General features: G+C 37.1%; 2 protein-coding genes across 2 annotated transcripts; one reads left to right on the forward strand and one right to left on the reverse strand.

Annotated features, from left to right (window-relative positions):
• Window positions 1-4,503: 4,503 nt before the first annotated feature.
• On the forward strand, window positions 4,504-6,885 carry mboat4 (membrane bound O-acyltransferase domain containing 4). The gene is made up of 3 exons (XM_062417909.1): window positions 4,504-4,622; window positions 4,956-5,180; window positions 5,910-6,885. Exons 1-3 carry the CDS (start codon window positions 4,504-4,506, stop codon window positions 6,883-6,885), a joined length of 1,320 nt encoding a protein of 439 aa, XP_062273893.1.
• Window positions 6,886-7,729: 844 nt separating this feature from the next.
• On the reverse strand, window positions 7,730-12,255 carry coq2 (coenzyme Q2 4-hydroxybenzoate polyprenyltransferase). Its single transcript, XM_062417968.1, has 8 exons — window positions 12,195-12,255; window positions 11,360-11,744; window positions 10,867-11,033; window positions 10,234-10,355; window positions 9,778-9,863; window positions 9,537-9,670; window positions 8,224-8,412; window positions 7,730-8,020 (listed from the first exon to the last, which is right to left on the reverse strand). Exons 2-8 carry the CDS (start codon window positions 11,682-11,684, stop codon window positions 7,865-7,867), a joined length of 1,179 nt encoding a protein of 392 aa, XP_062273952.1. The 5' UTR covers window positions 11,685-11,744; window positions 12,195-12,255; the 3' UTR covers window positions 7,730-7,864.
• Window positions 12,256-12,598: the final 343 nt, after the last annotated feature.

A 12,598-nucleotide genomic window follows, 5' to 3' on the forward strand; every position in this document is an offset into this window, starting at 1 on the left:
CGGGGTCTGCAGGTACCCCAGTCAGTAGGACGAAGGTTAACTAGAGTGCAAGGCTGCAAAATAGTAATGTACCAGAAAAATACACATGTTGAAATCGTTATAATGCCACCATAAGGTCAAAGTAATGACACCCTGGTGAGTCATGTAAGTGTGTGTAAACTTTTTAATTAAAAAGTAAAGTTTTTAATTGCTATCTCCATTATGCATCTCCATTTTAAAGTTTAAAAGCATTGATTTATGATGGATTCTCTCAAAAATGCACATAAAGGACTGAAAGAGCTTCTGTCAACCACCGCCTGCAGATGTTGATTTCAAAGCTGTGCCTTTCAGAATTCGTGTACATGAGGGCAAACCTGTTTTAGATTCAACACTTGGTTGATCTGATATTGAGCAGGCAGCACTGGATGCAGGTTCCAACATGCATTTAGGATCACCACAGTTCAGGGGAGCAAGTATCCAAACACTGAGCGTCTACAGAGGGAAACACGGATGCATCTGTAGCTGCACTGACGGACTCTGTATTTAACATTACAGAGTGCATATAGTAACAGAAACCTGTCAGCACAGTCGATCTTATTAAATCAAACTATAGCAATGTGGCCTGCATGAAGGAAACAAATATTTTCTCTTGCAGTAGGAAAATGAAGAGCTATTTGTGTTTCTGTTTTGCAGTTTTCTAACACAATATATGACATTTGTGCAGGGAAGAGGAACACACTCACAATTTCTTCTCACCTGATAATTTCAAACTTAGATGTAGCCTACAGTAACAGTTACAGCATATGTCTGAGACAGGGTATTGTTTTTTTTTGTTTTCCAAAAAGCAGCTTACCAGGTCCCTTGAGAAACCAGGTCAATACTGAATTGCTCTGTGCTTGTTACTCTCTGTGTTACATTCAGTCATCAAAGGCTGATTGAATTAAGCCAAGACACCAAGACACTGATAATGTGACATTAGGTAATGTTTGACATCCAATAATTCAATATGGTTACATTAATTGGCTGCTACAGTATGTGCCAGAAGCCAATTAGTGATCAAACAGCCTCCTGCTGATCTAGATCACACTGTATGATGTTAATCAGTACTCAACTAAATCCAGATTAACTCGCTAAGAGAGTTTTTAACAGCATCAAACCAGTTAAACCATTAAGTTTTTATCCAGTGTCTAGCAATATGTGGGAAGGTAATATTATACTGTTCTGCATAATTTACCTCCAAAAATCAAATTTTGACACCTGTCATCGTTTATGAAAAGAAAAGCAGTTTTATGTGTCAGTGTTGCATCCTTGTTGTTTATCTTACAGTATGTGGTAATCATTGGGTTGTTTTGACCTCTAGCTCCAACTGCTTTAGTTTTTTTATACACATATAACAGCACATTTTATAAACGAAAAAAGTGATCACAGAAAATGGTCTCTTAATGGATATGTTGTGTCATTTTTTGTAATTATTATGAGGGTAATATATTAGATGATATTTCTTTGTCAGAGCAGCATCAATTAGAGCAGAAACATACTCTGTAAAAAGTGGCAAAAACCAGACAAACACTGACTAAACATACTCAATTTAATACAGTAAATGAGTGAAGCAGTGAAAACACACCGTCTTAATTGAGACAAGTTAACGTAGATGTCGAGGTCGGTGTGAGAACAGACACAGAAATGTGTCCAAACAAGTAATAAAAGCTAACGCTGGGGTACAAATTAAAGGAAAAGCCAACATGAAGTGTCTTAGTAAAGTGTTGGGTCAACATGTGCAGTCAAAACTGCTTCAGTACGCCTCTAAGTCTCTTAACTCTACTGAAGGGATGGACACCATTTTTCCTAAAGATATTCCCTCAGTTGGTGTTTTGATGATGGTGGTGGAGAGCGCTAACTAACACGTCAGTCTTAAATCTCCTATAGGTGTTTAACTAGGTTGAGATCTGATGACTGCGAAAGCCATAGCATATGATTCACATCATTTTCACACTCTATTTACTGATGTCTTTCCTATAGATCTAAATACAGACGTCACTTTAGTCACTATCCCTTTTGAAACATCAGCCTCCTGCCATCCGTCCCCCAACGTCAATCAAAGTCACTTCGACCTTTTCCTCTTGGCGTCTCGATTCAAAATCCAAATCAACTGGGTGTGCTCAGCGTTTTTATACTTGCCACAGAGCATTTTTGGATGTTACTTGTTTAATTGTACCATTCAGTGCACCTGTGTGGAAACATCTGCAGTCGTTAGGTTTCTCCACTCATTTATTCAGGTTTTTCCTTTAATTTGTCACCCGTCTGTATATTGACTTGAAGCTAGACATTAAACACAAACTCATGAACCTGTGACACCCAAAACTAAAACCTAACCATACTGTTGTGATGTATCAAGCCTTACATACTGTATGTTTGTGTTAAAGTCCTATTTTTTAGACTAAAAGGAATGCCAGTTTTACTTCTAGTAAAGCATGATTCCTCTTGATGAACATTAATGATCACTACAGCGGTGCTACATTTATCATACTGCGTTTAATCATTCCGCACATCAACTCTGGTTATGAATCCAACTGAATGACGCTGAATGACTGTTACTGTAACAAATACTAAATGCTCAATCAACCAGCAAAATAGAAACATTTTTGTGCTGCCCCCTGTTCCCCACTCAGAATTGCCAGCTGCCAAACGAGCTCCAATGAAATTAGTTTTCTTTCTGGGAGTTTGTGGTGGCTGTCACTGCCTCAAATAACTGTTTGCAACTGCCTTCAAACATGAGTCAGTAAGCCTTTAAGAATTTAGGACAGGAAAAAAGCATGTTTATACTCTGTGAAATCAGATAAGTGAGAGTAAGAATTATAAACCATTGATGAAAAATTGTGTGACACACCTTGAGGGCATTCAGTTTAGCTTGACTCATTTATTTCCTCAGAATATTTTGCAACACGTGTGTGACTACTGCAGAAAATATGCACAAGTATTTTTATGCCAAATTTAGTCATTTACTTAGTATTAAATATTAATAAAATCTATAAGTTGTTCTTTGTTTTGAAGCTTCATGGCTTTTGGGGCCTCTTGGCACAAACATATTGCCTAACAGGTCAGATCTGCTCACCTTTGACATTTCCTCTTCATGAGCAAACTCAAAACATCCTACAGCAATACAATTACAATAATAGCCTCATACTGACTGTTTACTGGCTGGATAGAGAATATTATTAAGAAGGATAACATCCAATTAACCAACAATAGATGTTGATATTAAAGTGAAAGTAAAGCTCAGTAGGAGAAACATTTATCTACAGACTGATTTAATACTGAAACAAACTTACAAAAGATACTCAAAGGTTTCTCATGTGGTCAAAAGTAGCTTTAAGTCCCGTTTTCATTGTAGTTTTTGTAGTCTGGTTGCTTTGGATTAGAGTAGCTGACACTATTTGAATAGATTTATCATAAATTGTGTCTGTCAGTAAAAAGCCAGCAGTGACAAACCTGTTTGTAGATGCAAATATGATCTTGAGTTAAAAGGACGGTGAGAAATTGCGTTTTTTGTGATTTGGTGGAAAAAGCTAATTACATTTGCATCACTTCTCAATTTGGCTACATTGTATTTATATTTTAGTATGAAGTACATAGATATATATTGTAACTATTAAAAATGACAGTAAGTTTTAACATATTTCATGAGTTTGGTATTGTTGTTGTTGTTAAGGTACAAATATGTCACAAATCAAAGCACCATGATGTCGATGTTAAGTGCACAGCTTCAGTGAGCCTTTCAATGCCTGCTGCTTGACCTCTCTGTTTATCTTTAACCTTTCTATCTCTTGCTTTGTTTACACTGAATTTTACTTTGCAAAATGTCAAACAAATAAACCGCTGCTGTGGGTTTGTAATTTGGGAAGCAACACCATTATTTTTCATATAAAGCCCTCTTTGTCAAAATTAAAGAAAATGTCTAAAACACAAAAAGGAGAACATCAGACTTACCAGTCGGGACTATAAGTGGAATTTAAATCAGTGTTACCTTCTTTTAAATAAAATAAAAATGTAACTTTACACTCTATGCTGCACAGACTCCAAGAGTATAGTGTAATGCAGTTCTGATATGAACATTTACAAAAATCAAACATCCACAATCACATTAATGTAAAAGCAAAGAATCAATTCCCTCTAAAAAAAACTGTCCCCAACTGGAGTTAAAGACTATCTGAGTAATTGTCTGTATAGCTTTTTGATCTGAATAAATAAAAAAAGATGAAGAGGAAAAATACAGACTTTTGTTGGTTGCTACAGTTGCTGAAATATGGACTGACATAAGGCTCGCCTATTTTACAGCACTGATAATGGTCAACAAAAGAAACGACTTTAATGCAGATGGACAGTCACAGATGGAACGACACAAACACTCAGTCCAGGTAAAACAAATATTTCACCTCTTTAATACGACAATCTCCACGAAAAAGCTCAGACATCTCCTATCAGCGGCTTTGTTGGTTCGTCTGTGATGTTCACTCGCACTCAGATATGAGTCTGATCGACTGGATGTGGGAACATCAGTTTTTAATGCACCAATGTTTTTCACTTCCATTCGCATTTTTGTTTTATTTTCTTTCTAAACGGGGATATCTGTCCTTGATGTACAGGTATGTATAATTAAAAACTGATTGAGTGTATTATATACTGCACTATACTTTATCAGACCAGAGTGTTATATAATTATTAGTGCAGATAAATCTAAACATATAAAATGGTTAAATGATTGCAGTGAACATTTATTAATACAAATTTTAGTTGCATTGACATGTGAAGTCAAGTATGAAATAATTTGTCCAACAAAAACATGAACAGCTTTTTTTCTTAATTTTTCATCTGTATCTTTAACTATTAATTATATTTTATGATACATTTTTAGAACTAATCCACTTATAGTTTAAACTTCTCTGAATTATGATCTAATCTATGAATTATATCTGCAGGTACCTGTTTGTTTCTGTTGTAGGATGCGTCCTGGCTATTCTCACCATGGGTGTCTACAGTGCACTTCTCTTCACCTCCGCCTTTGTCTTTATTCTGCTTGTTCTCTCCGTGGATCCCAGCTGTATCCACATCTGGGTGTTTGGTGTTCAGATGTCGTGGCAAACCTTCTGGCACCTACTTATACAGTACAGGGAATACTACCTGCATGAGCCTGTCGACATCAGGTACTAATCTGTATATATATCATCATCTTCACGCTTTGGCAGAGCATCAAACATCAGTTATGAATGATGAGCTTGGCCGACTGAGTCATAATTTATGTATTTAAGATGAAAAGTGGGAAACCTATTCCACAGAGAGCCACTGTTTACTGTAGGTTAATGTGTCTGACTAATACAGTTAAAGAGTATAAATCCAGCGTGATGCTTTACTCTGGATTACTCACCTTTGAAATCTTCTAAATACTTCCTGAGTTAAAAATCAAACTACTAGAAAAAAAACATTACTGTCATTATTTTAATGCCACTGCTCGCCAGATATAGCAATTTTTTTTGCTAAAATATTTGCTAAAAATGCTTTTGCTTTTGGAATAAACCATCAATTTTTTCTTTTGTTTTTTTGATGGATTTGACAAAACAATCTCACCTAAAGGTTTATAATAGCTGTCACACAGCTTTCAACCACATCACACGGTCCTCATCAGCAGATCTACTTAGTTAGTAGATTTTTAAGCTTTAAATGATTTTGAGCACCTTTAAGTCTTCTACATTGATTTAAAAAATTGTCAAGAATTAACCTTTACGCTAAGGCTCAGTTGAACTTTGACCCACTGTTCTTTAATGCAATTATATTGTACTCTCTGAATTTGAACTGATATTCAAGCACTTTTTCCAACTTCTGACCAAAATGAATCATGCTCTATATAATCAAATTAACACCTCTCATACTTGCAGGTTGTTTTTGGCTGTGTCCGCTTTGATGCTTCTCACCCAGAGGATCACCTCAGTATCCATGGACATCCAGGAGAAAAAAGTCGTATTTAATGCTTCCACCCTAAATAAGATTAATGTCATGTTTCTGCCTCTAATCAGCTACACCCTTAATTTCACCACCCTGCTTGGTGGCCCTTTGTGCTCTTACAGTCAATTGGTGTCCCTAATGGAGGGTATCAGGTTTAACCCTCCACCCAATCCACTGGCTGTAGTCTCCTTTAAGTTGATTCAGGTGTTATTGCTAGGGTGGGTAAGATATTGTCTTGTTTATTTTTTGAAACGTAATGCTTATGATTCCACCAGCTCTACTGCTCTTTATGGCCTGCTATGGGTTTGGGGTGTGGGACTTGCTTTGAGGATCGAGTATTACACCCACTGGAGGATCAGTGAATGCCTCAATAACGCAGCTGGGCTTGGATTTTGTGAAAATGTCAAGAGTGACACAACAAACTGGAGCGGGCTATCCGATGGAGACTTCTGGACCATCGAGGCTTCGATTAATATGTCCGATTTTGCCCGTCGATGGAACAGTACGACAGCTTCGTGGCTGCGTCGTTTGGTTTATATACGGTGCAAACATTTCCAGTTATTTATGACTTTTGGTTTTTCACTGTGGTGGCATGGTTTGCACTTGGGTCACTTTGTGGGGTTTCTGACCTGGGCAGCAACAGTCAAAGCAGACTATTATATACACAGATACATGCTCCCAAAACTTTCATCAAAATGGAAACAACTGCTGTACATCTGTTTAAGCTGGATAAACACTCAAATGATTGTTACTTGTGTCGTTATAGCTGTAGAATTAAGAGATATGTCCGGTTTGAGACTTCTGTCTGTAACATACGTGGGTCTGTTTCCACTTTTTAATATAATTGTGCTCTTTATTTTCTTAAAGCCAGCACAGTTTAGGTTAGTCACATCAAAGATGTATTATTGACTACACAGACTGGATAAATGTATTCAGATGATCATTTGTCTGGAGTAGTTGAAGAAGAGGGTTTGGCCTCTATTTTTCAGCCACCAATTAATTAATTTTGTGGCATTTTTTTCTGCTAGCATCATCTTAAGTAGGCTGGTAAATTAAACCTGTATTAAGCAACACTTTTACACTGAAAAAACTGGCCCAACTCAACATTCCTTGAGTCACATTGGTTTGGTTGCATGGTTGAGTGTGACTACTCTCACCAATCCCACATATAAAACCAACTGGCAGCAGCAAACAAGCTCAAACATGAAAAGTGCATGCTGCCAAGATCTGATGTAAACCAATGACTCCTAAAAAAATTCAAGTGAGACACCAAGATATTTTTCTAAGTAGTCGTTGGACTAAAAAGGCCAGAAAATACTGGATTTACGATTGTCAGGACCCCTAAAGTATGATTCTCCAGATTATAGCTGTAATAACTTAAAGGAGGGGTTCACAATCAAGTCTTAAAATAATAGTTAGGCACCCACATGAACAATGAAACAGGATTTCCTTGCTGTAATCATTCCTCCTGTTCATACTGACCATTTTGAGATCTTTCTGCTCCCTAGTGGTAGAAAAGCAATTAACAAGCATTAACATTAAATTAAGTTAAACAAGCGATTAAAACTACATTTTTTGTGTAGCCACCAGAAGTTATACAGGTACCTGAATATATAAGTTAATTATATTTAGGAGGTACTATATTTTATATATTTGTATTAATGATTGAATGTCATCAATATCCGGTTGAAAGTGAATAGTAAATTATGATTAAATTAAGATATGAGCAAAGAAATCTATCCAGCTACTTTATTTTATGGGTTAAAATCATACAGCTCATATTACATTTTTGTGCTCACGTACATAGTGCTTTATTAATGGTAAAAAAAAAAAAGTAGAACGTGATGAACTGTAGAGGAAATAAATATATATTTGTTATCTCACTTCCTCATCTTTGCAATTCCTCATTTTGCAGCAAAGTCTCTCTTCTTTCCTTCCACAAATTGCCGGCAACAATGCCTAAAAATAACAACAGTCCGAGGTTTCTGTTTGACACAAACTTCTTCCAGCAGTCCTCTGGTTTGTTAATGTCCAATGTGTAAATCTACAAAAGAGGAGAGTAAATACATACATAAAAATATAATAAATATAAATATACAATAACCAAGAAGACTGGTTACTGATTTAAAAATGAATTCATTTCCACATTTACATCTCCACTTCACTCAATTGGCAATTACCTCACTGTGGGAAGAAACCTTATAAGTCCTTTATATGTACTGTAATAGTTACCATTTTGTTCCTCACCTGATGTGTTAGATGAATGGCCACTGTGGACAGTACAGCGTAGTAAGGCAGCGTCTGTTCAGCATTGACCCCGGCTGCAACCAGTCCTGACATCATGGCCACCGTGAAGCCACTCAGCCAAGGCTTGGTTTGCTCCTGGAGCCTCAGCGCAGTAGACTTCACTCCTACTTTGACGTCGTCTTCTTTATCCTATTTATCAAATAGAGTCAGAGGGAAACAGGTTTAATAAATACTCTCTTAATTTGAATTGTGATGAATTAAGCTTATTTTCTACTCCAGAGTGACTGAAATTAATGAAACAGAAGTGCTCTGCTACAATCAAGTCGAAACAATAGTTTGAAATTTCAGTTCTACATTTAATATGTACTCAGGTGTCATTTAGTTTCATTTTTGGTCACCTATCCTTTTCTCCATCAGTCCAGCTCCAGTTTTACATCAACACTCCACAAAATGTAAAGGGCAGCAACCACACATTGCTCAGTGCAAATAGGTAATCCACAGTTCGGCCAAAGCTAACATGATGCAGCAGTAGTGATGGACAATATGGCAAGACATTATATCAGCATAGTTTTTACTAATTTCCATTGTATAACAACACCTGATGGTATTTGACTTTTTCAGTGGAAATAACACTATGTGTTTTTTAAAAGGCCCAATACGATTTTTTCCAAACCCACAGCATCGGAAAAAATCAATACACTTTACTTTTCTGTTATTAAGTTGGGGCTTAAATTCAAATACAGTATTTTCTCAATGGCTTATCATTACAGTGTGTATGCTTAGTGAAACAATACATCTATATAAGTGTAGCACTGAATCATTTTACATTCTTTTTTTCTGTAAATTTGTTTGTTTCGCCCTGTATCCTCTTAGCATCTATCTGATGCATTTTCAAATTAATTTAATATAGTTTACAATTAAAACTATTAAAATAAAAATGACTTTTAAAGTAAGTAATTAGAGTTGCATTGCATTATTTTCGCTTTGGTTGTCCAGTCGTGTGTCCTAATTGAAGTACAATGAACTCCAAATAGTGAGTATGAATTAAAAATTGGCTGTCTTTAAAACCTGACAGTAACAAATTGGTTATATACTTGGTTACATACTGTACTATGAAATTGAGGATAGATGATTATAAATTATGGAAAATAACATTTCAGTCAGGACTGTAGTGAAACTCAGTGATTTAAAAATTAATTAACTATTCCTTTAATAAATTTGAGGTAAAACATTCTCACATGATTCATGTTAAATACGACTTTGACAGGAAACATTAAGAGCTGTGGAGAACATAAAAAAACCTCCTACTTCACCTGATGTGCATATATTGTGTCATATATCAACGTCCACATCACTCCTGAGAAATACAGCGGGAGACACACGGACCAATCACAGCAGCCCTTGACAGCAGACCAGCCGAGCAGCGCTCCCCAGTTGAAGGTGAGGCCTAAACAAATGAAAACACGTGACTGAAGTTTAGCTCTGCTGATGGGGAGGATTGTTCAAATTAGACGCAGAACACTGCAGTGTGATCTTATTCAGTATATACAACACCTAGCACAAACTGTGGCCAGTATGTGATCCTCTTCATCAGCGGGTAGGTGACGACAAGAGATAGTGAGGCAGCACCCAGAGCTATGCTGTGAAGAGCAAAAAGTGTCTAATCATTAAATATATAAACAACTTTCTACATAGGAGACTCTTATGACTGAAATCTAACATACATTATTTGGATTTGTACATTAACACACACCGGCCACCAGTGTTTGTTCCGTTGCCATTAGGACCACTAATTGGCTGGTCTCAAGGCCAATTTAACCCCAAAACATGGCAGTAGTTACCCATTTTAATAAAGAACAGTACAAGAAATGGAGCCTTAATGACCTACAGTATACTCCTGATTATGTATTCCATCTTCTGTGCTTTTTTTTTCCTTTTTGAAGATAAACTAATTAAAGATAAAGATATCACTACCCAGATTTAATGAAAACATGAAGACCAATGGGGTACCTGTAATAGTTGAGACAAAGGAGAACTCCGAGTGCAAGAGAGAGCTGCCCTCCCAGGAAGACTAGTGCCTGCATCCGAGAAACCTCCCCTGATGCAATAGGTCGAGTGGCCGTCCTGGCAACCTGCACAAGAAACATCATCACTTTAAATCAGTCGGTGCTGAAATTATATTAGTAATGTGCACTTCTTGCTGTAATATATCAATAAGGACGCTGTTATTGACACAGACACAGCTACTATTAACAGCATCTTAATAGTTAACAGTGAGACTGTTAGGAAACCCATCTTGAGAGTTGACAGGGAAATTAATTCACTAAAAACTAAGCGTGGTATATGGGACCTTAGTGGTTACAGCTAAAACTGACCAAACCATTTGCATTATAAAAACACTTATTACTCTCAGCTAAAGTCAATTTTATTTGTATAGCCCATGTCACAAATTTGCTTCAAATTTTGCAATCTGTAAAGCAATAAAACATCCTATATTCTTTAACCCTTGACTGGAGTAAGGGAAAACTCTCTAAAAAAACTTTAATGTGGAAAAAAATGGAAGAAAACTCAGAGGAAAAGTCCCTCCTGACAGACATGCAGTAGATGTTGTGTGTACAGAACAGAACGAGAACACATAAATACCTTCTTGTCAAAGTCTTTATCCCACATGTCGTTGATGGTGCAGCCCGCTCCTCTCATCAGCAGAGCACCCGCCCCAAACAGGGTGAGCATGCCCAGATGTGGGAGGTTTCCGGGGTCAGAAGCCAGAGCAATGCTCCATGTACACGGCAGGTACAGCAGCCACGTGCCTACGAAACACGAACACACCTTAACTCATCATATAAAATAGATTTTGATACTTTGATATGTTCAATCAGTCTTTTTTTTTGATAATCAATTATTGTTTCAGTCAAGTTTGAAGAGAACATTTTGAAAAAAAGCCAAAAAGTCTCCAGTTCCAGCCTATCGAATAAGATCATTTTCTTTTCTTGGACATATATTGATGTTGTTTTTTAACATAATGTCTTGGACGTCACCTAGAGCTCTGGGAGATTGTGATGGACATTTTCCCTATTGTGTGTCATTAAACAAACATACACTTAAACATGCTTTAAAACATACAATAGGTACACACCAATAGGTTTGTCCAGCCTCATCAACCGGAGGTACGGCTGGACAGGTGCTGGGGCTGCATTCACAATCGTAGCAGCTGATAAACTGAACGGTCTTCTTCCATAATGCTGTGTTTCACGTAGTCTGACTGATGGACGGATCGCACTCTGGCTGTAAAACCCTCGTCTCAACACGCTGAAATCTGAGAGGATACCATCTCTCGTCCTTTGCCTTTCATTGTGAAGGTTGTAGTTTGACAGGGTGTAAATGCAAGGGTGACAGGCGCCATGGTGAGTCCTCCTGAGGGCGTTCAGAGTCAGCTGGCCGGTTAGCTTGGCTGTGAGCATGATGTCTCTCTGAGGTCAGGTGAACATTGTCTTTATTCCTCAGAGAAAAAAATGTCACCCCTGAACACACAAACAGAAACACACACACACAATTGTTATCCAATGGCTTTTTTCACAGAGGAGAACTGATTTGCTATGACAGGCATTTTCCTTTTGTGCACACAGCGGATCAGAAGCACAAAGACAGAGATGTTCATGTGTCAGGGACCTTTTTTTTTTAGGTGTTTGTTTGTGTAGAATTGTTTGTGTAGAAACAACTTTAACGATTTTAACAGTGTCTCTGGTTATATCAGCTGTTGCAGGGAAAGGTTAGTTCACTTGCAATCAGATAAAATCATACTAAAAAATGGCACATACTAATATCAGAGTCACAGTAAGTCACTTAATACTGAGGTCTACATAATAATAATATAATCTGTGCTCTACAGCTAAACCTGGCTTAACTCTTTCAAATGAATCAATGACGTCTATAACAGAGTATAATGTGATGTATCGATGAAACAAACTTACACTGTAGGTTACAGTAGAGAAAAAGTTAAATTTTAAGAGGAGCTGCCACTATAAACATGTGGATATGAATGACGGTCATTGCCTGCTGTGTTACTTCCCTGTTATGGTCCGCCCGGAAATGATCCGGGGGAAACAAAGTCCTCGCCCGGAACCAATGACAAACTCATACAAGTCAGATTTATTCATAGTAATGGTCCGAAATCTTTGGTTGGACTGGATTAATTCAGAGAGGCCAAAGTCTCTTTAAAACACAGATTCAGAATTGTAAAAGCTTTATTCTATTTGTGGAAATGTAATACAGGCAGATTTCACTGTTTTCTTTTCATTTGTAGAAACGTTAGACCATGCAGGAATAAAGAACATGGAGATTATGCTGTGCAGCTAAAAAATAAAATAATAATAAT

Source organism: Scomber scombrus, chromosome 4 (genome assembly GCF_963691925.1).
Source record: "Scomber scombrus chromosome 4, fScoSco1.1, whole genome shotgun sequence".
NCBI lineage: Eukaryota > Metazoa > Chordata > Actinopteri > Scombriformes > Scombridae > Scomber > Scomber scombrus.

What these genes read in the sequence shown, in the direction of transcription:
- mboat4 (XM_062417909.1), top strand. Translation starts at nt 4,504, where the DNA reads ATGAGTCTGATCGACTGGATGTGGGAACATCAGTTTTTAATGCACCAA. An exon ending in TATCTGTCCTTGATGTACAG is followed by an intron (nt 4,623 to 4,955) that starts GTATGTATAATT and finishes TTATATCTGCAG; the next exon opens with GTACCTGTTTGTTTCTGTTG. An exon ending in CATGAGCCTGTCGACATCAG is followed by an intron (nt 5,181 to 5,909) that starts GTACTAATCTGT and finishes TCATACTTGCAG; the next exon opens with GTTGTTTTTGGCTGTGTCCG.
- coq2 (XM_062417968.1), bottom strand. Translation starts at nt 11,684, where the DNA reads ATGCTCACAGCCAAGCTAACCGGCCAGCTGACTCTGAACGCCCTCAGG. An exon ending in GAGGCTGGACAAACCTATTG is followed by an intron (nt 11,034 to 11,359) that starts GTGTGTACCTAT and finishes CGTGTTTCGTAG; the next exon opens with GCACGTGGCTGCTGTACCTG. An exon ending in ATAAAGACTTTGACAAGAAG is followed by an intron (nt 10,356 to 10,866) that starts GTATTTATGTGT and finishes TTTCTTGTGCAG; the next exon opens with GTTGCCAGGACGGCCACTCG.